The 23739-nt window shown below is 41.6% G+C and overlaps 1 protein-coding gene across 1 annotated transcript; it reads right to left on the bottom strand.

Moving 5' to 3' along the window:
* Nucleotides 1-10303: 10303 nt before the first annotated feature.
* Nucleotides 10304-12685, bottom strand: LOC147893942 (uncharacterized). The gene is made up of 2 exons (XM_087386456.1): nucleotides 11578-12685; nucleotides 10304-11387 (listed from the first exon to the last, which is right to left on the bottom strand). Exons 1-2 carry the CDS (start codon nucleotides 11664-11666, stop codon nucleotides 10955-10957), a joined length of 522 nt encoding a protein of 173 aa, XP_087242582.1. The 5' UTR covers nucleotides 11667-12685; the 3' UTR covers nucleotides 10304-10954.
* Nucleotides 12686-23739: the final 11054 nt, after the last annotated feature.

Genomic DNA, 23739 nt, shown 5'->3' with positions numbered 1-23739 from the left:
GGAAAGGAAAGAGGGAAAGAAGAGGAAGAAGAGGGAAAGGAAAGAGGGAAAGGAAAGAGGAAGAAGAGGGAGAGAAGAGGAAGAAGAGAGAAAGAAGAGAGAAAGAAGAGGGAAAGGAGAGGGGAAAAGAGAAGAGAGAAGAAGAGGAAGAAGAGGGAGAGAAGAGAAAGAAGAGAGAAAGAAGAGGGAAAGGAGAGGGGAAAAGAGGAGAAGAGAGAAGAAGAGAAAGAAGAGGGAGAGAAGAGGAAGAAGAGAGAAAGAAGAGAGAATAAGAGAAGGGGGAAAGAGAGAATAAGAGAGAAGAAGAGGGAAAGAGAAAAGAGGAAAAAAGAGACATATGCTCATGCTTATGCATGAGCATATGTCTACTTCTCTTATGCTCATGCATAAGCATAAGCATGAGCATATGTCTCCTTCTCTTATGCTCATGGTTATGTTTATGCATGAGCATAAGAGAAGGGGGAAAGAGAGAAGAGGAAGTGCACAATCCACCTCAAAATGTTCTTTTCAAAGTTTGACTCCATTCAAGAATACCAGAGACACAACTGCACTCCCCATGCTTATGCTTAAGCATAAGCATTTCCAATCTCTCTTCTCCTCTTTTCCACCTCTAGAGGGAAAGGAAAGAGGAAAGAGGTGGAAAAGAGGAGAAGAGAGATTGGAAAAGAGGAAAGAGGGAGAGAAAGAGAGAAGAAGAGGGAAAGAGAAAAGAGGAAAAAAGAGACATATGCTCATGCTTATGCATGAGCATATGTCTACTTCTCTTATGCTCATGCATAAGCATAAGCATGAGCATATGTCTCCTTCTCTTATGCTCATGCTTATGTTTATGCATGAGCATAAGAGAAGGGGGAAAGAGAGAAGAAGAGGGAAAGGAAAGAGGGAAAAAGAGGGAAAGAAAGAGAGAAGAAGAGGAAAAGGAAAGAGGGAAAAAGAGGAGGAAAGAGATTGAAGGAGAGAAGAAGGAAAGAGATTGAGGGGAAGAGAGGGTTTCTACGCCCATCACTGCAGCTAGCTGCAGGCCAATGCAAATGACAAAAATAATAAATGGAAAAAAGAGGAAGCACTTACCTGAAATAGTACATCCCGCTCGGTGTTGTGGACTGGCCCTACAAAAGAGAGGAAACATACCATTTTTCAAATAAGATGTTAGAGGAAGGAGGAGATTACAAAAGTAACTTCTTGAAAGGAGGAGATTGAGGAGACAAGGAGAAAGAGAAGGAAGAGAAATACAAAAAAGAGGTGAGTCTTCTTTCTTTCTTGAAATCTCGTTTTTTGTTTCAATTCTTTGAAAACAAGCATGAAAACTAGTTTACAGGTTTAGCAATACAAGGAGAAGCACTCACAAAACTAAAGCTAACAAACAAATAACCTACATTGTTGAAACAAACTCACCTCTTGAAGAACTTCCTTTCAAAAAACCAAAGAGGGAAAAGGGTAGAGAGGGAGTATAAGAGCTAGGAGAAGGGTGAGGAGTGGAGAATAGAGTGGGAGGTTGTCAGAAATAGGTGGGAGGTCGTCGAAAATAGGTTGGAGGAGAGATTGCCTTGGTTACTTGAGAGATAAGAGAGATTGCTAAAGAAAGCGCCGCACGACGTGAGTCTCGGGTTTTAACCCACAGCGTCGCTATATAGCAACGCTTTTTTGTCGCTATATAGCGATGTTTTTAATTAAAAACATCGCTATATAGCGACGGAGTAGAGCAAAAAGTCGCTATATAGCGACGCTTTAAGTCACTTTTTGTTCTAACATGAAGGGAAGCTCATAGATGCTATTTTATAACTGTTAATATATTTTCTTGCAACTTATGTTGTGATTTTATAAGTGTAGATGGAAGGGACGAGTGGAAGCTCGTCCGATGATGTGCCAACGCTCAGGATCATGAAGTGGCTTATGTAGAGGTTATATTGTCATTGCACTCATTGCAAGCAAGAAGTACAACATCAACGTTGTATTATCATGCGCCACTTGCGGATGTATGGGGAGGAGCCCGAACCAGTACCCACTGTTGGTGTTGCACGTGTTGATGTTCGCAGTCTTATTGGATACCAGGAAATACAAGATCTTATATTTACACGAAATCTTAAAACAGGATGAGGAGGGTGACGAGGGTACACATATATCTTCTCACTTTCAGCAAGACTATAGTCTCCCGGATGATGACGAGGGTATGGTCGACATGATGGATTCCATTTTTAGGGGCACTACATCCCATGTACATGTGATGTCAGAGTCTGAGGTCAAAATGCGAGAGTTGCAATCAACACAATTGTGCGAGGGTGCTAGGATGTCTAAACTATGTGCTTGTCTCTCAATCTTGAATTTGCAAGTAAAGTATGGGTGGTCGGATACAAGTGTCTCAGCCTTAATGAGGTTAGCTCTTGCATTAATTTGACTCATTATTTGGATATTGTTTGTTTTGAGAATCATCATGTTTGTTTTGAGAATCATAATTTGGATAGTGTATACCGAATCATCATTGTTCGAAGCCTATGTATGTTTGAATTGTCATAGGTTGCTCCAGAAGATGTTGCCTGCACCAAATACCATGCTTGCATCAAGAGATGAAGCGAAAAAGATGCTAACAACGGTGGGTATGGATTATGATACCATCCGTGCTTGCCATAATGATTGTATTCTCTTTCGTCGTGAGCATGGAGATTTGGCTAGTTGTCCAAAGTGTGGGGAACAACGATATAGAGATGACTTGCAGGGTGAGCAGATACCGGTAAAGGTCTTGAGACACTTTCCCATCATTGCAAGAATACAACACATGTTCCGATGCAAATCCATAGCGGAGTTGATGACATGGCATGCATCTCGTCGGTCCACTGATGACGCATTGAGGATTCTCGCAGATTATGCAGCTTGAAAGCACATAGATAATCAGTGGCCGGACTTTGCGAGGGAGCCACGCAACTTACATCTTGGGCTCGCCATGGATGGCATGAATCCTTTCGGGTTACGCTCGACATCTTGGTCGACATGGCCCATAGTCGTGGTGAATTACAATATCTCACCATGGCTTACAATAAAAAACGGACACCTTATGCTTGCACTACTTGTGCCAGGAAAGTACAAGGCAAAAAATATGGACGTGTACATGGCACCTTCGATAGAGGAGGTACAGATATTATGGAGAGGAGTGCAGGTCTTTGATATTTCCAGAGCTCCTAGATATACCAATGATATTTTGGTCAGGGGTATCTTGATGTGAACCATGCATGACTACCCAGGATATGGAGAGTGCGCAGGTACGTGGTTGTGTCTTTACATGTATAATGAGGGATTATGCTTTTATGACTCTCTTTTGCATGCATGTCTTGTACTAACACATTTATGCATGCGTGCAGGACTTGTTACAAGTGGGTACCATGCTTGTCCTATTTGTGGACCGGCTTTGAAATCGCTTGCATGCTACTCCAAACATATGAGGAAAAATGTTTATTAAGATCATGCTCGATACCTTCCGCTCGACCATCTCGCACGTGGAGGTCAGCTTGATCCACCACCATCATATTTGAAGGCAAGTGACTGGATTCAAGCTCAGAGGGTGAATGGAGAGGAACCTCCTCCTGGTATGAAGAGGCTATCGATCTTTCACGAGCTTCCTTATTGGGGTCAGTTACAAATCAATCATCTCTTGGATCCCATGCATATCTTCAAGAATGTGGGGGCTACTATTTGGGCGCACTTGGTTGGTTCCAAAGACTCGAGAGGAGTGTGAGAAGACTTGCGTGCTATGAATAGGATGTCTCGTTTGTGGCCCCAAGTGCATGTTTCGGGAAAAGTTGTCCTCCGAAAAGCAACGTGGATCCTTTCTACGAGGGAGGAGGCAGCGGTCAAGGTGGACATTGCCTCTTTTCAAACACCGACAAGGTACATGCATTGCTTGAAAGGAGCATTTTCAAAGGACAATAAGCTTAGTAGGCTCAAGTCCCATGATTGGCACAAGGTCTTACAGGTATTCTAAGTAGAATTAGTGTACCGATAATCGTGATACGTTAGTGTAATTATGATTATGTTATATTGTTGACATGACTTCTTTGTTGCTTTGATAGTTCATTCTCCCAATTACAATAAAAGGGTGCTTACAAGAAGATGTTAGAAATTAGAAATGCTATATTCAAGATCTGTGGTATTGTGAGGTATGCTTACTATCAAATCACATTGATTGTATTTTCTTCAATTTAAGCGAATTAATCTATAGACTGATTATGAAAATATCTGACATGGACATGTGAAATAGGTGGATATCTCAAAAAGAGATCTCCATATCGAGCATCGAGAAGGCTAGGGTGGAATCCATCGAAGCCGTATGCTTGCTTGAGAAGCACTTTCCCTCAAGCATTATGACAACTCAAGTGCACTTGCTTGTACACATAGTTGATGAGGTGGCTATAGCAGGTACCGTTCATAGTCGATGGATGTTTTTTCTCGAGCAGTTTATGAAAACTTTAAGGGGATTTGTAAGACAAAGAGCAAGACCAAAGGGATGGCTTGTGCAAGAGTCATTAGTATATATCACAGAGTTTCTTGCATCCATGGATCCTGATATGCCACAAGCTTGGCATAACAAGGATGATGATCGCATCGTTGGCGAGGTTCCCCAAGGAAAAGGGATTGAAAGAAAGATGAGCGAAGAGCAAATGGAGAAATTCAATAAGTTTTGTATCCTCAATAGCCCTGAGATGCAGAAGTGGATTGAGAGATATGAAGTGGCCAAAGCAGAAAGAATAAATGTAAGGACGAGATTCAGAGTAATGTACAGGCGATCACAACCATATCCATGGGATCTGGCTCTTCTCCCTACTCACATGTCAGTTGATTGGCTACAACTGGCTCTATGTAAAGCCGAACGTGATGGAGAGACAATAAACGAGCACGAGCGAGAGTTATCATCTGGATGTATGGTGCATGTAAGTTTCTTACCTCTTGACGTAATTAACTAATTATTTGTGGCAATATACGCTATAAAATAGATGCATCTTCATTGTTTTAATGATGCTCTTTTACAGTACAAAAAGTACAGTGCATTATTGTCATATGGATGACATTTTCGCATGGAACGCATTGATTCAAAGAGAGTCACGTATGATTGTGGATCATGGCTAACTTCACACAAGATAGCCAAGCAAGTGCTTCGGATACCAATCTTCTCTCCTCACAGTTGGATTATTATGGAACCATATGCGACATCTATGAAGTTGATTTCAGACGATTTAGTATTTTCATTCTTGATGTAAAATGGTTTAGAACTATTTACAACGGTCCCCATGCGACAATGAGAAAAGATAGTAGTGGTTTCTTTGCAATAGACTCCACCAAACATTGGAACGATGAAAGTGATACTTTTGTTCTTGCCGAGTACTGTGAGCAGGTGCATTCTAATGATTTAATTAATCAAAGCTTTCGTTTTTAAAGATCCATTGATACATGTACTTGAGCATAATTTCATATATATAATTGACGACATTTGGCACCCATATTCAATATAGGTGGTTTTTCATTCGGATCGTTCTGATCCAAGATGGTGGTATGTGATCCAAGTTGCACCACGAAGTAAGCAAATTTTTGAAGATAGAGATGTGGATATGGAGATGCCACTACCAATGCCGGATCCAATTGATGGATCTAGCGAAGAAGATGTAGATCACCATATGAGCCAAGAGGAAGATGCGCATAATGACATCACACAGGAGGAAGATGGAGATCATGATATTGAGGAAGAAGACAACGATCATCAAGAACCACCACACTTTATTGAAGAAGATGATCAAATACTTTTAGGTGAACGTACGATACTAGAGTACATTGATGATATAGGAGATCAACTCGGTATAGAGTTGGAGATAGACTTGTTTGGCACGATGCTAGAGTACATTGATGATATAGGAGATCAACTCGGTATAGAGTTGGAGATAGACTTGTTTGGCACCTTAGACTTGGCTCAAGATGAAACAGTTGATGTAAATGCTCTTAATTGATTTTTTTCATCTCAAACTTGGACATGAATATATGAGCTTCAAAGGCTTGATGTACATGCTCTCATATTTTTATTCTCTATGAGATCAAACATGTATGAAAATTTAAAAAAAATTGTCACTGGAAAAAACTAACTTTTAAGGCCTATATGGAAAAAAAAACCTCTCTCGAAAACGTTGCTATAAAATAGTATATCAGTGTCGCTATATAGCGACACTTAAAAGTCGCTATATAGCGACCTTTATAAAAGTTGCTATATAGTGACGCTTTACGAAACCCGCTTTTCATACCAACGATTAATGCCACGTGGGTGCTAAACGTCGGTACATAAACATCACAATAGGATCTGTGTGTAGTAGTGTTTAGGCACAATAATGGAGGAAGATTGTGAGCTTTGAAGACATGATCTTGGAGGCTTATACTATAAATGTTGATAGAAAGAAGATATAGGCAGGAATGAAGGCAACCGCCAAGGTTTCCAACTGATCATTTTTGGGCCTGCTTATTTAATTCAACCAACAGAAACAAGAAACAATGTTAAATAATGAAAACAACCATTGACAGGCACATAGATTCCACACTTGATGGTCTCCCATCGCGATAATGCAGACTATAGATTTTGCTTTTAGCTCGCTAAATGTTATTGTTGCCGTTGCTACTTTTGTGGGCAAAAGAGAAATATGCTTTAGATCTAATGCCATTTTACATCCCTCCTCATTTGCCTATTTTTCTCTTGAATGAGAAAAACATTATAGCCCCTGGCAAGCCACGGGTTTTAAAAGGGATATGTAAAGTACGATCCCACATACGGTCTTTTATGTCACCACCAAGGGCTACCCTTTGGTTGCATGAGAAAATGCCATTTTCCCATTGTAAGCTTCCCTTTTGCATGTTGGAGAGTGGGTGCAGTACAACCATGTGTCTTTTGCATTTATACCTGTATTGACCACAACTATACAAGCACTTGAGTTTCTTCAAATCACTTGCCAAATGCCATTTGACTTGAAATGTTCCATGCCCATCCATTGGTAATGTCTACCCTTCCTCTTGTCTTTGAAGGATTGATGGGATGCCGATTCTATCTAGCACCCACTTCAACGTGTCATGGCATATTTTAAAGTCCCAAATGTAGCAATCCACTATGTCTCCTTTTCAAACTAGATTGAGAAATCCCATATAACTTCCTCATCTCCTTGAACAAAGCACGAGGCCTCGTTCATAGTGCAAATGCATACCCTGTCCAACTTTTGCCATTTGAGCAATCGCGCTTCATCCATCTTGATAATAGAGATGAGCTCACCATTGCACTCTAATGCATGAATAATAAACTTTTTAGGATACATTAAATCAAACTAAGAAAAGTACAATACAAAGATCTAGGAGTTTTCTTTACCCTCTTCTCTCATGCTTTAGAATATCATGACCATGGCACTTTGGACATTTTGAACATCTAGGTGAACATTATTGAATTCATTCATCTCAAATGACTCAATATCACACTGCTTTCTACTACACCAATTCATTGTGCCAATGTAATGGTATCCTCCTAGCATTTCTTTAGCAAGATTGTTTGTTTCATGTCAAGCACACTTAACTCTCAAAGGTGTTGGTAGTGGCTCTAGACTTCAAACCATTTCCTACTGCACTAGTGAACTTGAGAATCTTAAATATAGTAGTGTAAACTTCATAGCTTACACTAGCAGCCTCACAAGCTCCAAGCATGTCCTTTGAATCCACAATGCCGTTGAAGCTTACACTAGCAGCCTCACAAGCTCCAAGCATGTCCTTTGAATCCACAATGCCGTTGAAGTCCTTCATCACCTCTTCAACAACTCACATGCGCTCAACTTTGTAGCTAGGGTCCTTTGTGATTGCAACGATGTGAGAAGGCTTCAATATATGTTTCAAAGGGTATGATGTGTCGATGTCGCTGAAGTTCATTGCTCCCATCACGAGCCCATCACCTCCTTCATAAAGATCCTAAAAAAGAGAAAAAACAAGTTGTGACAAGAATTAAAGTAAGATCGCAGACAAGGCATAGGAGAAGCATAGTTAAGTGTTTTATGGGAAGACTAACTTGATAGCCTAAATTCTCCTCTTTTGAACCCCACTACATTTTGATAATGCGTCCTTAGGCTAGAGATGTCTTTTCCTATCCTTGAACTTGAGAGGCATTTCCATGAGCTTCTATAATTGGTTTGCTATCTTCTCCCACTCTTTCTCCAAGGATGCTTAAACATGGGAATGTACAGATCTTTCCAAACCATGTTTGCATGACTCTAAGTTTGAGATTGGCTCTTAAAATCCATCTCATTCCAACGCTAGCTAGTTGTTTTGTTATGGATATCCTTGTTTTTCCAAACAAAGGTGTCCTATGGACTATTGCATTGCGATAATTATACTATCCCCTAATATTTTGAGTTGTTCTGGTCGAGCTATTTGCAATTCACTTGATTGCATAGCTATTCTCTAAACATGGACCGATCAATTGCAATTATAACTAAGCATTCCCATCCCTAAAAAAGAGAACAAACTCATCCATTGAATGAAATGGAGGGGTCTGGGCCTACATTAATGATAGCCTAAAACAGGCAACTATGCTCTAAACTTGGTGGTGAAAATTAGCCATAACATCAAACGTTATTTCGATGCAAATAACTTTACTAAATGGTGAGAAAAACGTGATCTAGTTATCAAAATCAGCCTTGCTATTTGATCTAATGTGCTAAATGACCCCATTTGGATTTGCCAATGGATATAGGTTGTTAAGTTCAACTGTTTTTAGTGATCAACATAGAATTATTGAATACCATGGTCACCAGCTTTTTGTTCCAATTCTAACCTTCGCCTTTAAAAAAAACACTAGCCTACAAAATCCTTTTAGGCTTTTCTTGTACATAAAAATACATGTGCATGCACATGGGCATGGGCATGGGCATGCACACACCCCCTCCCTAATGGATTGGGTGTGCTATGTGGTGATGAGATTAATTAATGAACTCTTGCAAATAATTAAATATGGGGTCCATTAAGAAGTCCCTTCCAATCATAGGGGAGAAAGTCTATGTGATGAAGCCTAATTATTTACTTAACTTGCAGCTCAAGTCCACAAAAAAGCAAAAAACGAAATTTCCATTGCAATGTGTAAAGTAGGTGGTTAATCTAATATTCTACAAGATAGGCTGCGCTTTTAGTAAAAATAGAAATCTGTGCTTGCGATCCGATCTTGTCGAAAGCTGTAGGTTGGTCTCTCGTTGGCTTTCTCGTTGCATGAAAAGTAGAGTAACTAATAGATATGCATCAGGCTAGGAGATGGCACGTTGATTTGCTAAGATGTAGATTGAGTCTGATTAATGCAGCTTGCAGGAGGCTACTCAAAATAAAACGAAGGAACAGTCGAGTAATAACATGGTATATGCATGCACGATAGAACTTAGAGAAGAAATTACAAAACCAAGCTTTGTATAATTTGTTGTAGACATACACGATAGAAGTCAAGAGTTAACAGTATCTATAACGTAAGACTTACAATATCTTTGGGTAGATGAGAGCATAGAAGCTTTAAGAGATGATCTTTGGGCAGTTCTGGCTGGTCCGTGGTTGGTTATCAGGCATGGTAGAATGAAGACGTGTAGAAGCTACAGAAAGAAATTGAGAGTACAGATCACAAGGATTTTGCCAAGACTTGGAGGAGATGAATCATTCGAAACAGCTTATGCGATGTGAAGCGCTTTACTCCTACAATGGATGGTCCATTATTCGCTGTCAATCTTCTGCTGGGAGACATGAAGTTACGTGCACCCACCCACACATGCTCCATCAGAACCGTTTCAGAGACAATCAAACGTCCCCATGCACGTGATCGTGTAGATGCAATAATCGACAATCTAATTAAACGAGAATGAAGGGCATGCATACAGATTACTTTCCCGATTCGCCACTGATGAGGTGCGCACTAGTCTCTACTTCTTCGACCCTGCAGACTCCTCAAAGATTTGAGATAACGCAGGAAATAACGCCTTGGTAGTGTGAGAAATCAAACTTTCCAGTTATGTTTGTAGCTGTGAGAAATCAAACTTCCGGGTTATGTTTACGATCTATTCTTGCGCCTATAATCGCGATAGGCAAGTCAAAGCGGCGCTCTGCAAAAAGAGAGATTCTTCAGCCACACTCAATAGGAAACTGTAAAATGTGATACATGCATGGTTTGCCAGTCGAATAGCATCGAATTCATCAGCGGAGAGTCGGGGAATGCCCAGCTATGGATTTATTTCTCATCTATTCGTAAACAAGAAGAGACGTAGATCGTATACAAAAGCATCGTCAAACAAAAGGACATTTCTCGAAGGACCAAGAAAAGATTCCATGAGGAGAAGCTGTACAGCCAGAGCGATCGGACGTTTTAGACGGCAGGTGCCTGCAGGCACAAACAATGGCCAGGACGACGGGCTGCAGCCCGGCAACTACTACCGGAACACGATTCGGATGCCAACACTTGTATGGGAAGTATCGCTGTTCAGGGAATCAAATATATTTCAATCCCGGGTACCTATGTAAATTCACAGTTTGAAGGCGCTCACCTCGCGAGATAGTACGGTGTCGCCAGTACTGTAAGCTATGGCGCCCTGTCTGTGCCAGCACTCGTAAAGTTCCTGCAACTTGGCGGTGGAACGTAATCCTTGTCACATAGGTAATACACACGGATCAGGCGATGGATTCTGTCCCAAGTTCTCCCAGCGTCTTTCTAGGCCAACTCCAACAGATTTGATATTAATCCTGGTGCTTCTCCTAGCAGATGTTTCCGGAGTAAAACCGTACGTAATTTGCAAGCTCGCACATGTTCTACTTACACCGGCGGAAGACTAAGAGTACGAAAACTCCGTGAGTTTCTGTAAGAGATTGAAATTAGATTGAAGTTGAGCAGAGATTTTTTCTTAGCGCCGGAAGACGCCACAATTTCGACCCATTGCTAGCACAAAACGTCTGCTAGCAATTTGTAACGGCGACCGATCCCCCTTTGTCGGTTCATATGAAGTTTGCCCTTGACGATGAGCTGCTGCCATCTATCCATCGCTCCAACTCCATTTTTCTCTACTGCATGGTTGCAGCGATGGCGTTTTCGAGCTTGGGCGCTAGTGTTGGCAACATCACACCGATCTGTAGGGGCCAGTGTAAGCTCTTCAGCTGGACTAGTGCTGCTGCTCTCTGGCGAAGATTGAGCTATCTGCAATAGGAAGTCGAACGCAGTATTTCTACGTGTATCACTAGAGTCTTCAGCTTTTCTCTTCAGCTTCGGCTGCATCAACTGCGCGTTGTCCTTTTGGATTTTGTCCGCTTCGTGCAAGCACCAATTGCATACCCAAATCTCCGAGCCTAAACTCGGATAGGATCTGCTGCAATATCTGCAAACAACAACGTGATGCGCGCGTCAAAGGGTTTCCCCCGTCCCTCTCTCTCTTCCTCTCCCTCCATGATCTTGCTACCGCCCAAGACTCTCTGGGAGACTGAGCATATCAAGGTCATTCGCGCTTCCTAAGACCTTATTCCTACGAAAAGGGAAGGTAACCAAAGGAAAACTTCTAAATTACTTACATGTGCTGGTAGCGGTAGCGACATCTGGTGCATCGGAAAAGGTCCTCGTAGATACCAACGTCACCACACATACTGCATTCCCTGTCCATTGCGGATTCAGCTTCCACCGCCTGTCCGGAAATAGAGTTTTCTCCCGCTCCGCAGCTGTGGCTTGGGTAGTCTGCAGACAGTCGGGCAGCTGCTCCGTGGAGGCTGGATAGGAGGGAACCCAGGAGGAGGTTAGAGCTTGGAAAGCGGGAGAAGGCGGTATTAATGGGAGGTGCAAAGGAGGTAAGTCAGAAGATGGAATACGGTCGCTATGCTCGCTGGCTCTGTGTGGCTTTGCCGAGTCCTCTTTCTCTCTCTCTCTCTCTCACTCTCTCTCTCTCTCTCTTTGCGGGATCATCCGCTGACCGCAGACATGGTTGTCTGTGAGACGGAGCGGAACGGAGCAGATACCGAAGTAGTAGTCTTGGATTGCGCCGCTGCAATCCTGTTGGTGGTGTGTTGTGCACGAGGTAGCGGAAGGCGAAGGACAACGCCAGGCGAAGGACCACTCCTAGGCTGCCTTCCAAGTTCTGCTGTCCAAAGCTCTCCGAAGCTACAGATATCACAATTACATCACTGATAGCGAATTCCAATCACATACGCCAAGACTCAGTCGGAATTTTACCTCCGCTCAGCAGATTTCTACTTCATCGTCCATTTGCGTACCTCAGGAGTCAGGAATCATGTAACGATGGATCTGCCTTAACTGCTGCTGCACATCACCCCCTTCCGCTCCTTGGCTTTCTCCCGGATGCAGCTCCCGGATGCCTTCATCCAAGTTAACCTGCCGTGAAATATCAATCACCTCATCTCCCACTTGAAGCTGAGCCCCGATATTCTCAGGGCGTCCAGCAACGCTTTTGGATCTACCGTCGACAGTCCAGACTGTCCAGCTAAAGAAAAACACACTTTTGGATCTCCCCTCCAGCTAAAGAAGAACACGCAGCAGCCACTACTTGCAGCTCTGCAGAGCTTCTCGTAGGCTACGGCCGTACTCAAATCTAACACCATGTTAAAAAATATCCACTCTTTAGATCCGATCTTCCCATCACCACGAGAATAAAATGCTGGACCCTGCACGACTTTATAAGTTATATACAATTTGTGTGTATCCAGCACAGTACGCAGCAGTTAGAATGGCTCAAAGGAGGCCCAAATGGCCCAATGGACAATCCGGATTTGGGTCAACAAGGAGAGGCCCGTGGGCAGCTACCAATTTATATAACGCAGTAAAGGAGTGGATTGGAGGCTGGAATTCTCCGCCCCTCGGCCCCCGGTTGGAATGAGTGGACAGACTCGAGTTGGGCCCGTGCTTTGAAAACGAGACAGTTTGTTGTTAGAAGTCGAAAACTAGAGACAAAGACACATGATTTGGACGAGCGAGAGCAGTGAGAACACGTTCCGAGGCTCGAGCAGAGATGAAGATGATAACAGGCGTGTGCCATGTTGTGCCGAGATGAGTGCCAAATCCGCGCGCAAGCTGCGAGAGGGAGTGACGATGAGAGGGCGGTGTTTTAGTAGAAAGCCACGTGAATTGCAAGTCTCCAGTGCCTCCCTCCTTTCCTGTGCAGCGTTGACGCGAGCCTCTCATGAACAGCCTGCGCTGCGCAATCCATTAACCATCAACATAGCACCCAACATCTTCCTTGTTGCCAACCCATCTCTTCCTTGCCACAGATCATCCTCTCAGATGCTTGGTGATTTCGAAGCATATACAAACAAAAGGGTTTGGTTTCCCAACACCCAGCGATGGGTGGTATGTGGTTACACAATGTGTGGATTATAAAAATCCTAGTATGACCCGTGCAGCAAAGTGTGCCAATGGATTATAAAAATCCTAGTAGGACCCGTGCGTTGCTGCAGCACATCATCCTCAAGCTGCATCTAGTTTCATCAACAAACAACCAAGAATTTTTGCCGGGATGCAACGGAGAGGGAGTGATTGACCGCCATCAGGTCTGATGCAGATTCGAGGAAGCAGCGAAGAGCCAGGAAGGCATTCACCTGAGGAACCCTTAGAGCCGTCAATTCAGGGTCTGCGAGAGGCGGTAGACTCGGTGGCAGTTGCCGTTGCTACTACTGCTCCAGTTCCTCTGTCTCTTTAGCCTTCTCGGTTGCGTTCCATGGGAGCCGAGGCCCAATCCAAGCTGCAAAAAGGGAATCTAGGGGAGGGGGCTAAGAGGAGATGCAAGGTTGCAATCGGCGAGGGAGTTATCAGAAGAGGGACTTTTAGCTATCCCCAGAACGTTCACTTGGATCGTGCCGATTTTTTAAAGCCACCTCGAGTGAGAGAGAGAGAGAGAGAGCAGCTAGTTCTGGACTCGATTGAACATAGTATAGATTTTTAAAAGAGCAGAATTCTAATGAACAAAAGAAGTTGGCCACAGCATGATTTTTGGTTCGACGAGGCTACCCATGCTGATGGACACTTCCCTTTTTGTGCAACCAATGTAAGAATGCCAAGTGGCAGCCATGTGAATCACCCATACGTGGGTCCTTAGTTTGTAAAAAAGGGCCTTAGTCCCATCTACAATAACTGTCGTTTCATTAAACTAGACCTTGCTCACCAAGCCAACTTTACTTGAACCTTTCGAGATCACATAGTTTGCAATGCTCTCAAGAAAGCACATGATGGCTTTTCTCTCATTGTTTTGAGAAATAGAGAGCAACCTATCTTCCATCACCATTTGGATGACTAGACGTGTACTCTTTTATGTGGAGAACTTTAGTGCAATGGCATGACATCACACACTTTTGAAAGGATCATTTTATTTATAAAGGCTAGAAAGAAGACTTTGATAAAGTTTTGTGCAAGGTATGTGGAGTTGGTCTCTCCAAGTGTGATTTGCTTGGAAGGGACATTTATCCCACGTGTATATACCAACCAAGAGTGGATTGCTCCACTTATAGCATTTTGGCTCCACTTTGACTTGCTAGAAAGTTACATATGAAATTCACTCTTTTTTTTATAAACTTGTATTTATATTAATAAATTTCACTCATTTAAAACACTTAAGTTTAATAAAGCAAAGAAAGGTGGAACCCATTTGTGTATACTTGCATTTATTATTATATGTTGCACATATGTTTTACGTAAGATTTTCCAATTATTATATCAAACTCCATGCTAAGTGTATGATTTCAATGTGGGATTTTTTCCTTTTCGCTATGAATAAAAAATAACCTAGTACTCACATTTGCTTACAAGAAAAATAAATGCTAAGTCATAATTATAGGTTAAGGTGTCATTTTAAGCCTTATTTATGAGGAACACGTCTCTCGTTTGGCTTTCCATCTACCTATTTGGCTTTGGAGAAAACATGTGGGATTACAAGTCATTCTCTATACTAGCACTATTCAAGAATGATAACTATGCTTAAGGTATGCAGTACATACTATAATTCATAACATATAGGACAAGGATACTTTTCTAACTTCAATACTTAAAGTGCTATCTTTTGATATCTAAAGACATTCTCTCTCTCTCTCTCTCTCTCTCTCTCTCTCTCTCTCTCTCTCTCTCTCCCCCCCCATAACTTTTTTTTCATGCTTGTATTATATAAACTTGAATTAGGGAAATTTCTCACCTATTGTTATGTTATGTTAGTAAACTTAACATGACTACTTCACTCACATTAAAGTTAACCTTAACAACACAAATTTGTTTCAACTAGTACCATTACATTATGCATAAATGGGTCCTAACAAGAATTTCGGATTTTTTTCGCACAGAATGGTATATCTTTACATCACTACAAGACACCGGCCGCTTTTTGATGCTATCTACCGATGCTTCGTGAGTGCATGTGCAAAAATTATTGATACGATTGGTGGGCGGGGGAGGTATCGATATTAAGATGAAATGAGCATCGTTAGAGGCATCAGTATATACCGATGCCTACACCGATGCACATATCAATGCATGATGATGCCTACACCGACTCTAACACTGTCACCAATACCGACTCTAGGTTAAATTTTTCATACCAACGTTTTGATAAAATGTTGTTTCCAAGGGGACCCAAAACAATTTTTGACCACAAGTTTGGTCATTTGAAAGATAAAAAATATAATAGTATGTACACCAAAATTGAGATCAAAACACTCATATATTGATGTGAACTTAATATACAAATGTACAAAATGCCACTATAAAAATGAGAGGGCCAAAGATAGAAAGCCTCGTTGATGTCAAAACAATCAATTAGTAGCATTTACATCGACGGCTTCATCTTGAGCCAAGTCTTGCGCGCCAAATAAGTCTATCTCTAGGTTTACATACAATTGATCACCAATATCATCATCCTCTATTGTATGTCTACCTAAGACTTGATCTTCTAGGTCACCCTCTAATTCTCCCTCTTTTTCTCCAATGTCGTGATCTCCACCTTCCTCCATTAAAGTGTCATTAATGTCACCTTCTTCTTGGCCCATATCGTCATCTTCGTCCTCATCCCTAGATGCATCGGCATCATTAGTTTGATCTATTGGCCAAAGATAGTGAACTTAATATACTTAATATACAAATGTACAAAATGCCACTATAAAAATGAGAGGGCCAAAGCTAGGAAGCCTCGTCGATGTCAAAACAATCAATTAGTAGCATTTACATCGGCAGCTTTGTCTTGAGCCAAGTCTTGCACACCAAATAAGTCTATCTCTAGGTTTACATACAATTGATCACCTATATCCTCATCCTCTAAGTCTATCTCTAGGTTTACATACAATTGATCACCTATATCATCATCCTCTATTGTATGTCTACCTAAGACTTAATCTTCTAGGTGACCCTCTAATTCTCCACTTTTTCTCCAATGTCATGATCTCCACCTTCCTCCATTATAGTGTCATTAATGTCACCTTCTTCCTAGCCCATATCGTCATCTTCCTTCTCATCCCTACATGCATCGACATCATTAGTTTGATCTATTGGTGTCATCTTCGTATCCGCATCCCTATCTTCAAAAATATGTTTGCTTCAAGAAGCAACTTGGACCACGTACCACCATCTTGGATCCAAACAATCCAGATGAAAGACCACCTACATTGAAGATGCAAATTAAATGCCATGAATAATATTAATGTATGCTTAAGTGTGTGTGTGTGTGTGTGTGTGTGTGTGTGTGTGTGTGTGTGTGTGTGTGTATGAACATCTACCAATAATTGTTTGAAAATGAAGATATTAGCTTTTAATCATTTCATTAGTATGTACCTCTGTACAGTGCTCTAGAAAAACAAAAGTATCACTTTCATCATTCTAGATTTTGGTGGAGTCAATGGCAAAGAAACCACTATTGTCTCTCCTGACTATAGCATTGGGATCATTGTAGATAGTTCTAAACCATTTGACTTCAAGAATGAAAATACTAAATCATCTAAAATCAACTTGATAGATGTCAGGTATGGTCCCACAATAATCTAACTGCGAGGAGAGAAGATTGGTATCAAAAGCACTTGCTTGGCTATCTTGTATGAAGTTCGCCATGACTCCACAATCATAGGTGACTCTCCTTGAATCGATGTGTTCCGCACGAATATGCCGTCCATGTGACCATATTTTGTACTACAAAAGAATATGATTAAAACAATGATGATGCATTTTGTAGAATTGTGACCATGAATATCCAAATTAAGTAGAAAGGTAAGAAACTTACATGTGGCATGCATCCGACTACAAGCTCCCGCTCTCGATCGGTTACGTCCTCTCCATCATCTTCAGTTTTATGAAGTGATGCTTGTAGCCAATCACGTGACATGTGTCTGGGGAGAAAAGCAAGGTTCGGTGGTATGGTTGTGAGAAAGAGAGAGAGAGAGAGCAAGAGAGCTAAATGTTGTGCTTGCAAGAGATGAAGTGAAGAAGTACAACAAAAGGGAAAGGTTTTGTCTAAGTGACAAAACCTTATCCTTCACTAACCGTAGTTAGTGAACTAACTGTGGTTAAGGGGAAAAACCTCAAATGAGGGAAAAGTGCCCCTAACCTACTTATTACATTACATTGGTCACTGGTAGAATATAATAATAATTCTAACACCCCCCGCAGTGCCAATGTCATGTACAAGGAAATGATCAATCACCAAAAGGAGATAAGTTCTGGGCACTGTGAAATGCCTCAAACTTTTCACGTGGAAGTGCTTTGGTAAAGATGCCTGTAACATTGTCATGTGTTGACACATAGAGCATACTGATCTCTCCTGCATGCAACTTCTCTCTGACATAGTGACAGTAAACCTCAATGTGCTTCATGCGAGCATGAAACATAGGATTCTTTGCCATTGCTATAGCACTTTGACTATCAGTGAGAATCGGAGAAGGACCCTCCAAGGAAAGATGAAAATCAGCAAACAAACAATGTAGCCAAACACATTCAACTGTCGCTGTGAAAGCTGCCCTGTACTCAGCTTCACATGAGGAGGTAGCCACTGTAGATTGTTTCTTGCTCAACCAAGAAATGCAAGCATGTCCTAGAAAGAAACAATTCCCATTGCTGGACTGCCTAGTATCATAGTCTCCAGCCCAATCTGAGTCACTGTAAGCATGCACCTGCAAGTCACCCCCCCCTTGGAAACATCAAGCCAAAAGACGTTGTACCTTGCAAGTAATGGAAGATGCGTTTTATAACCTGCCAATGCATAATCTTTGGGCTGTGCATATACCTTCTCACCTCAGAAATTGAAAACTGAATATCAGGTCGTGTATTGCAAAGATAAATGAGGCATCCAATAGCCTGACTATAGAGTGTGACATCAATTGATTCACCCGCATCATGCATTGTAAACTTCAGCCCTGGCTCCATGGGAGTGGACATAGGCTTGCAATCATGCATGTTGAATCTGTCCTAGAGTTTTTGAACATACTTGGACTGAGACATAACAATGCCACATTTCTCTTGAATAAATTGGATCCCCAAAAAGAAATGTAACAAGCCCAAGTCTGACATATCAAATGTAGCTTTCAATTGGGCTTTGAAATCTGCAATTACTTCCTCATTTGATCCGGTGAGCAGCATGTCATCTACATAAAGAATGATGACCAAAATATCCCCCCCATCCTTCTTGATGTAGAGGGTGCTCTGAGTTGGACTATTGTGCAGCCCCTTGCTGGTTAGAAAGGCATCAATTTTGGCATACCATGCATGTGGGGCTTGTTTCAGCCAATACAAAGCTTTATTCAGCTTGCATACTTAATGTGCATTTCCTAAAATTTCAAAACCCGGAGGTTGTTTGACATAAACCTCTTCCAACAAGTCTCCATTACGGAAAGTTGTTTTAATGTCCAAGTGATGAACATTCCATTCAAAATTTCTAGCCATTGCTATAACTGACCTGATGGTGGTCATCCTGGATGTAGGAGCAAAAGTCTCCTCATAATCTATGCCCTTTTTCTGAGCATATCCTTTTGCAACTAGCCTTGTCTTGTACCGATCAATGGACCTGAAAACCCATCGTGTACCTATGGCATTCTTACCTAGTGGCGAATCCACAACATCCCAAGTCTGATTTTTATGAATGGACTACAACTCATCGTGCATGGCATTCATCCAATGCACATCATTTTTTGCTTCTTCAAATGTCTCAGGCTCCTCCTCATCAAGAAGAGTACCTGCATAAGCTGATTCAACTGAATGAGCTCCCTCCATGTGCCTTATTGCACTACGAGTTCTGCTAGGCAATGGAGCTTCAAGCCTACTCTCCTTGAGAGTCTGAAGCAACTAATGCGGGACTATTTTGGCTGTGTGTATCTCTCGAATTTCTTGCCTGACAACTTCATCCACACCCTGAGGTTGTACCAATTCAGCTGGGGGCTGAATCTGTACTTGTGGAGCTAGCGGAGGTTGCTATAAATCCTGATTTTCAGCGAGGGAACCAAATGCTATAGGAAGCATCCCCTCAAACACATCATCTGAAGAGGCCGGAATCTGAAATTCAGCAGAGATTCAGCATGTGTATGTGCAGAATTTTCAGAGAATATAACATCTCTACTAACAAAAATCTTGCGTGTAGTAGGATTGTAGAGACAATAGCCTTTGCTTTGTGAACTATATCCCACAAAAATGCATTTGAGTGCCTTATCTGACAACTTGTGTCTGAACTCCACAGGCACATGGGCATATGCAACACAACCAAAAACTCTGAAGTGGTCCACTGAAGGCTTTCTCCCATGCCATGCCTCATAGGGAGTGATTGTCTTCAAAGCCTTTGTAGGAGCCTGATTTAAAATATAGTTGGCACACATGAGGCCTTCCAGCCAAAACCTGTGAGGCAACTTCTTACATGTGAGCATGCATCTATCCATTTCCATGGCAGTGCAATTCTTCCGCTCAGCTTTGCCATTCTGTTGAGGTGTAAGCCTCCCTGCAAGCTGATCATGGATGATTTTTTCCTATTAGTTTCGTTAAGAAGCAAAACTTTTATATTGGTGTCGAAAGTTTGTATGCCTTGATAAAAATAAAGGTTTGAAAAATTCGCCAAGATTTGAAACCTTTATGAGAAAAATTTTACAGTTTCGTCATGATTTACAACTTTTTCTTTAAAATTCAAAAGAAAATGTCTAAAAGTGTAATATGTTATACAAATATTGTGAAACTAAAAAAACTAGCTCGATAAACTTTCGCCAAGATTGTATATTAATATATATCAGTGGATGTGAGAATAATGTCTCCCACTCCACACACTGAATAAGAAGAATTATTTGCACAAGTTACCTTCTTCTTGGTGGGTGAAGAATGCAGAGTCACAAACAGACTTTTCTTGGATGTGATGTGCTTTGAAGCACCACTATCAAAATACCAAGTATGTAGTGTCTCATCAACACTAAAAGAGCATTCATCCTTTGAAGGATCGTAACTCCAAGTTAAGAAAGCATATAGATCATCATCATTAGTGGCTGTAGTATTTGAACTACCCACTGAAAAATCTGAAGTACAAGACAAAAAGGCATAGTGCTCTTCAACCAAGTTGGCTACAACATCTCCTCCATCATGAGAATGTGGAACTGCATACTAGAATCCCTTTTCTTCTCTTTGGCTATGTGTTTCTTGCAATCTCCAATATAATGACCTGGCTTCTTGCAATAATGACAAATACCCTTCTTTTTTTGCTTATTTGTATCACCCTGTGCCTTATAAGAAGGCTATCTAGAATCAGCTTTATGCTGATGTGTGGGATTGGCATGTGGCTTATGCTGCCCTTTACCCTTGGGCTTGAATTTGGAGAGCATAGCATGCTCACCAGCCCTGGTTTCCATATTTCTGCATGTTTGTTTCTCCTGCAATAGAAGTCCCACCAACTCATGAAAGGAGAGAGGATTGCTGCCTCCCCTCAATGATAGATTCAGCGAGGTATGGAAACCGAGATAGGACTCAAGAAGAGAGTTTAGAGTGGTGGTGATCATCTCTGAATCCAGAATGACTTCATCAATATTCAACAATTGTTCCCCGAGGTCCTGAAGCTTTGTGAGGTGAGACTTCATGGAATCTCCCTCTTCCATATTTGTATGAGAAAGTTCTCGCTTCAGAAAGGAAACTCTGGCATTATTTCTTGCTACAAACATACTTTCAAGTATCTCCCAACTGCCATAGATGTCTTGCATGACTGAATATGAGGTGTAATGAATCTCTTGACAGAAAGAGAAATTACTGAAAGAGCTTGTGCATCTCTAGAGTCCCATCTTTTTTGCTCTACTGTGGAGCTCCTGGAGCGGCTGCTCGAATCACCTGTGCTGTATTTGCACCTCTTCCCCCGCCTCTAGCTGTAGGAGTGACAGGTGCAGTAGCTGTATCTGGTCTTGCTTCATCTCCATTGACATAATCCCAAAGATGTCTGCCAACCAAGATATTGCAAACCATGAAACTCCACAAGGAGTAGTTGGTGCCATCCAACTTATCCTCCTGTGTGAGAACCCCGAACACCTCATTGGAGTTGTTCTGAGCCATTTATACTAGATAATATCAAAAAATACAGCAGACTTACCAAGTGAAATCCCTTCCTAGGATATAAAATGCACAAGTAAAATCTGCAAAAGAAAAATCTGCCCACAGTGACAAATATTGTCACAGCTTGTGAAAGGCTTCGAATGCACTTGATTTGTCCTACAAATGCTCTCAAAAACTTCCAAAAAACACTGCAGAATTTGCCAATGTCTGCAATGTCACTCAAAATGAGTCCAAAATTGCTACAACAGTCCCAAAATGCTTGTACACTACCAAATTGCATCAGAATGCCAAAAGCCCCAATTTCTTTAGGGAAATTGCATCCAAAAGAGGGCAAATTGCCTGAAAGCCCCAAAAATGCAAGAAATTGCTATGTAAAGCAAAAAGCCCCAAACTTTTGCAAGAAATTGCAACTCAAAAAGGGGCAAATTGACTGAAAGCCCCAATTTGCAATTTATTTGCAAAAAGGACCAAATTCTACTGCCTATGTGTGCAAATGGACACACCCTCAATCCCAAAATGCACCTGCTTGAATCCACAGCCAAACAATGGCTCACTACACAAATGCCTGACAAAGATAAAAACTCCTGCAAGATTCACCTGCAATGAGGACTCTCCAAATGACCAAGGCACCCTTTTGCAGAAGGACTAGAATAGCCCATACAATACAGACTGTACGGCTATACTAATAGCTAACGAGAGCTGTACGGCCCAATGTAGGTACGGTTGATCAGAACAATACAGATGACTGTACTGTTGTATGGTATAATAGACGTTGATGAAGGAGCTTTTACAAGTATGTATGGAACAACTGTCAGGAGCAGTACAGACATCGCAAGAAAGTAGGTGTATAGACTAATGCATATGTACGGTCAACAATTTGGTACGGCAGTCATACAATGAAGGTACATCGTAGGTACATGCACCAAACAATGCTACTCACAAAACAACAAATGTACACAGCGCTTGTACGATAGTGTACGGACTGCTCATGGGAGTAGTGTACGAATGAACTACAAGCAGAAGGTACGGACTATACGGAAGAGTAGCAATGGTACATGCAAGTCATACAGACTGTACGTCAGGTGTTGAGCAAGGAGTAGGGAGCTGCTGAGCTAGGAGCAAGGTCTTGCTGCTTTGATACCAAATGTGAGAAAGAGAGAGTGAGAGAGCAAGAGAGTTAGACATTGTGCTTGCAATAGATGAAGTGAAGAAGTACAACAAAAGCGAAAGGTTTTGTCTAAGTGATAAAACCTTATCCTTCACTAATTGTAGTTAGTGAACTAATTGTGGTTAGGGGAAAAAACCTCAAATGAGGAAAAAGTGTCCCTAACCTACTTATTACATTACATTGGTCACTGCTAGAATATAATAATAATTCTAACAATGGTACCCTTCACCTGTGCATGACTCTAAATCTCATCCTCTCATTTATTATTTTAGGCACTGTCCCAATGCTTGATCCAGCCTCTGAGGTTGTTAACCAAGATACGGGGAGAGGATCTATGCAGGTGTCACAATCCTCTCAAAGAGGTATTCCACATGCATAGGGGGGGAAACGTAAGTCACATGGTCTAGAATGGGACTTTGTCATTAATGTGTGACTACGTTGAGTGGAAATGCAAGTATTGTGGAATACAAAAATCTAGGGGAGCTTCTTGCATAAGGGGTCACTTGCTTGGCGACTCACGAAAGACCATTTAGCTTTGTGCATCCCCATGAGCTACTGTAGCAGCTTGCACCTTGACAGAGAAGTTGCAATCTTCTGGAAAAATACAAAGAAGAACAATTTGGGAAAGTCAAGGTGTAATTGGAGTAGAATCTATAAGCATACACAGTGACGGAAGTACAAGTGTTGCAAGCTCCCATGCCAGAACTCCTTGTGTGGACATGAGCATGCAAGATAGATCTCCACCTATGGCTCGTGAAGCTAGATCGGCAATTGCAATTCCTAACTTCAGGCAACCCATGATAGTTGACAGCATCCGAATCCAAGATTTGTAGAATGCACAGTATGTACTTGGTAGATCAATCTTGCCATCAAGAGGTCCACTGAGTATGGTTGATAACAATGATATGAGAGCTGCATGGAATTTCATTGCTAACTATGGACCAGGCTTCAGGCCGCCTTCTTACCATACATTGCGTATTCACACTATTTTGGATTGATAATGATGATTTCAAATGATGTGTTTACCCAAACTTGA

This window comes from Dipteris shenzhenensis, chromosome 15 (genome assembly GCF_047967505.1).
Source record: "Dipteris shenzhenensis isolate YYH24624 ecotype China chromosome 15, Dip_SZ_1.0, whole genome shotgun sequence".
NCBI lineage: Eukaryota > Viridiplantae > Streptophyta > Polypodiopsida > Gleicheniales > Dipteridaceae > Dipteris > Dipteris shenzhenensis.
Note: the sequence above shows the minus strand (reverse complement) of the source record. Positions and strands in the feature narration are given on the sequence as shown.

What these genes read in the sequence shown, in the direction of transcription:
- LOC147893942 (XM_087386456.1), bottom strand. Translation starts at nt 11,666, where the DNA reads ATGGACAGGGAATGCAGTATGTGTGGTGACGTTGGTATCTACGAGGAC. An exon ending in CGCTACCGCTACCAGCACAT is followed by an intron (nt 11,388 to 11,577) that starts GTAAGTAATTTA and finishes TGTTGTTTGCAG; the next exon opens with ATATTGCAGCAGATCCTATC.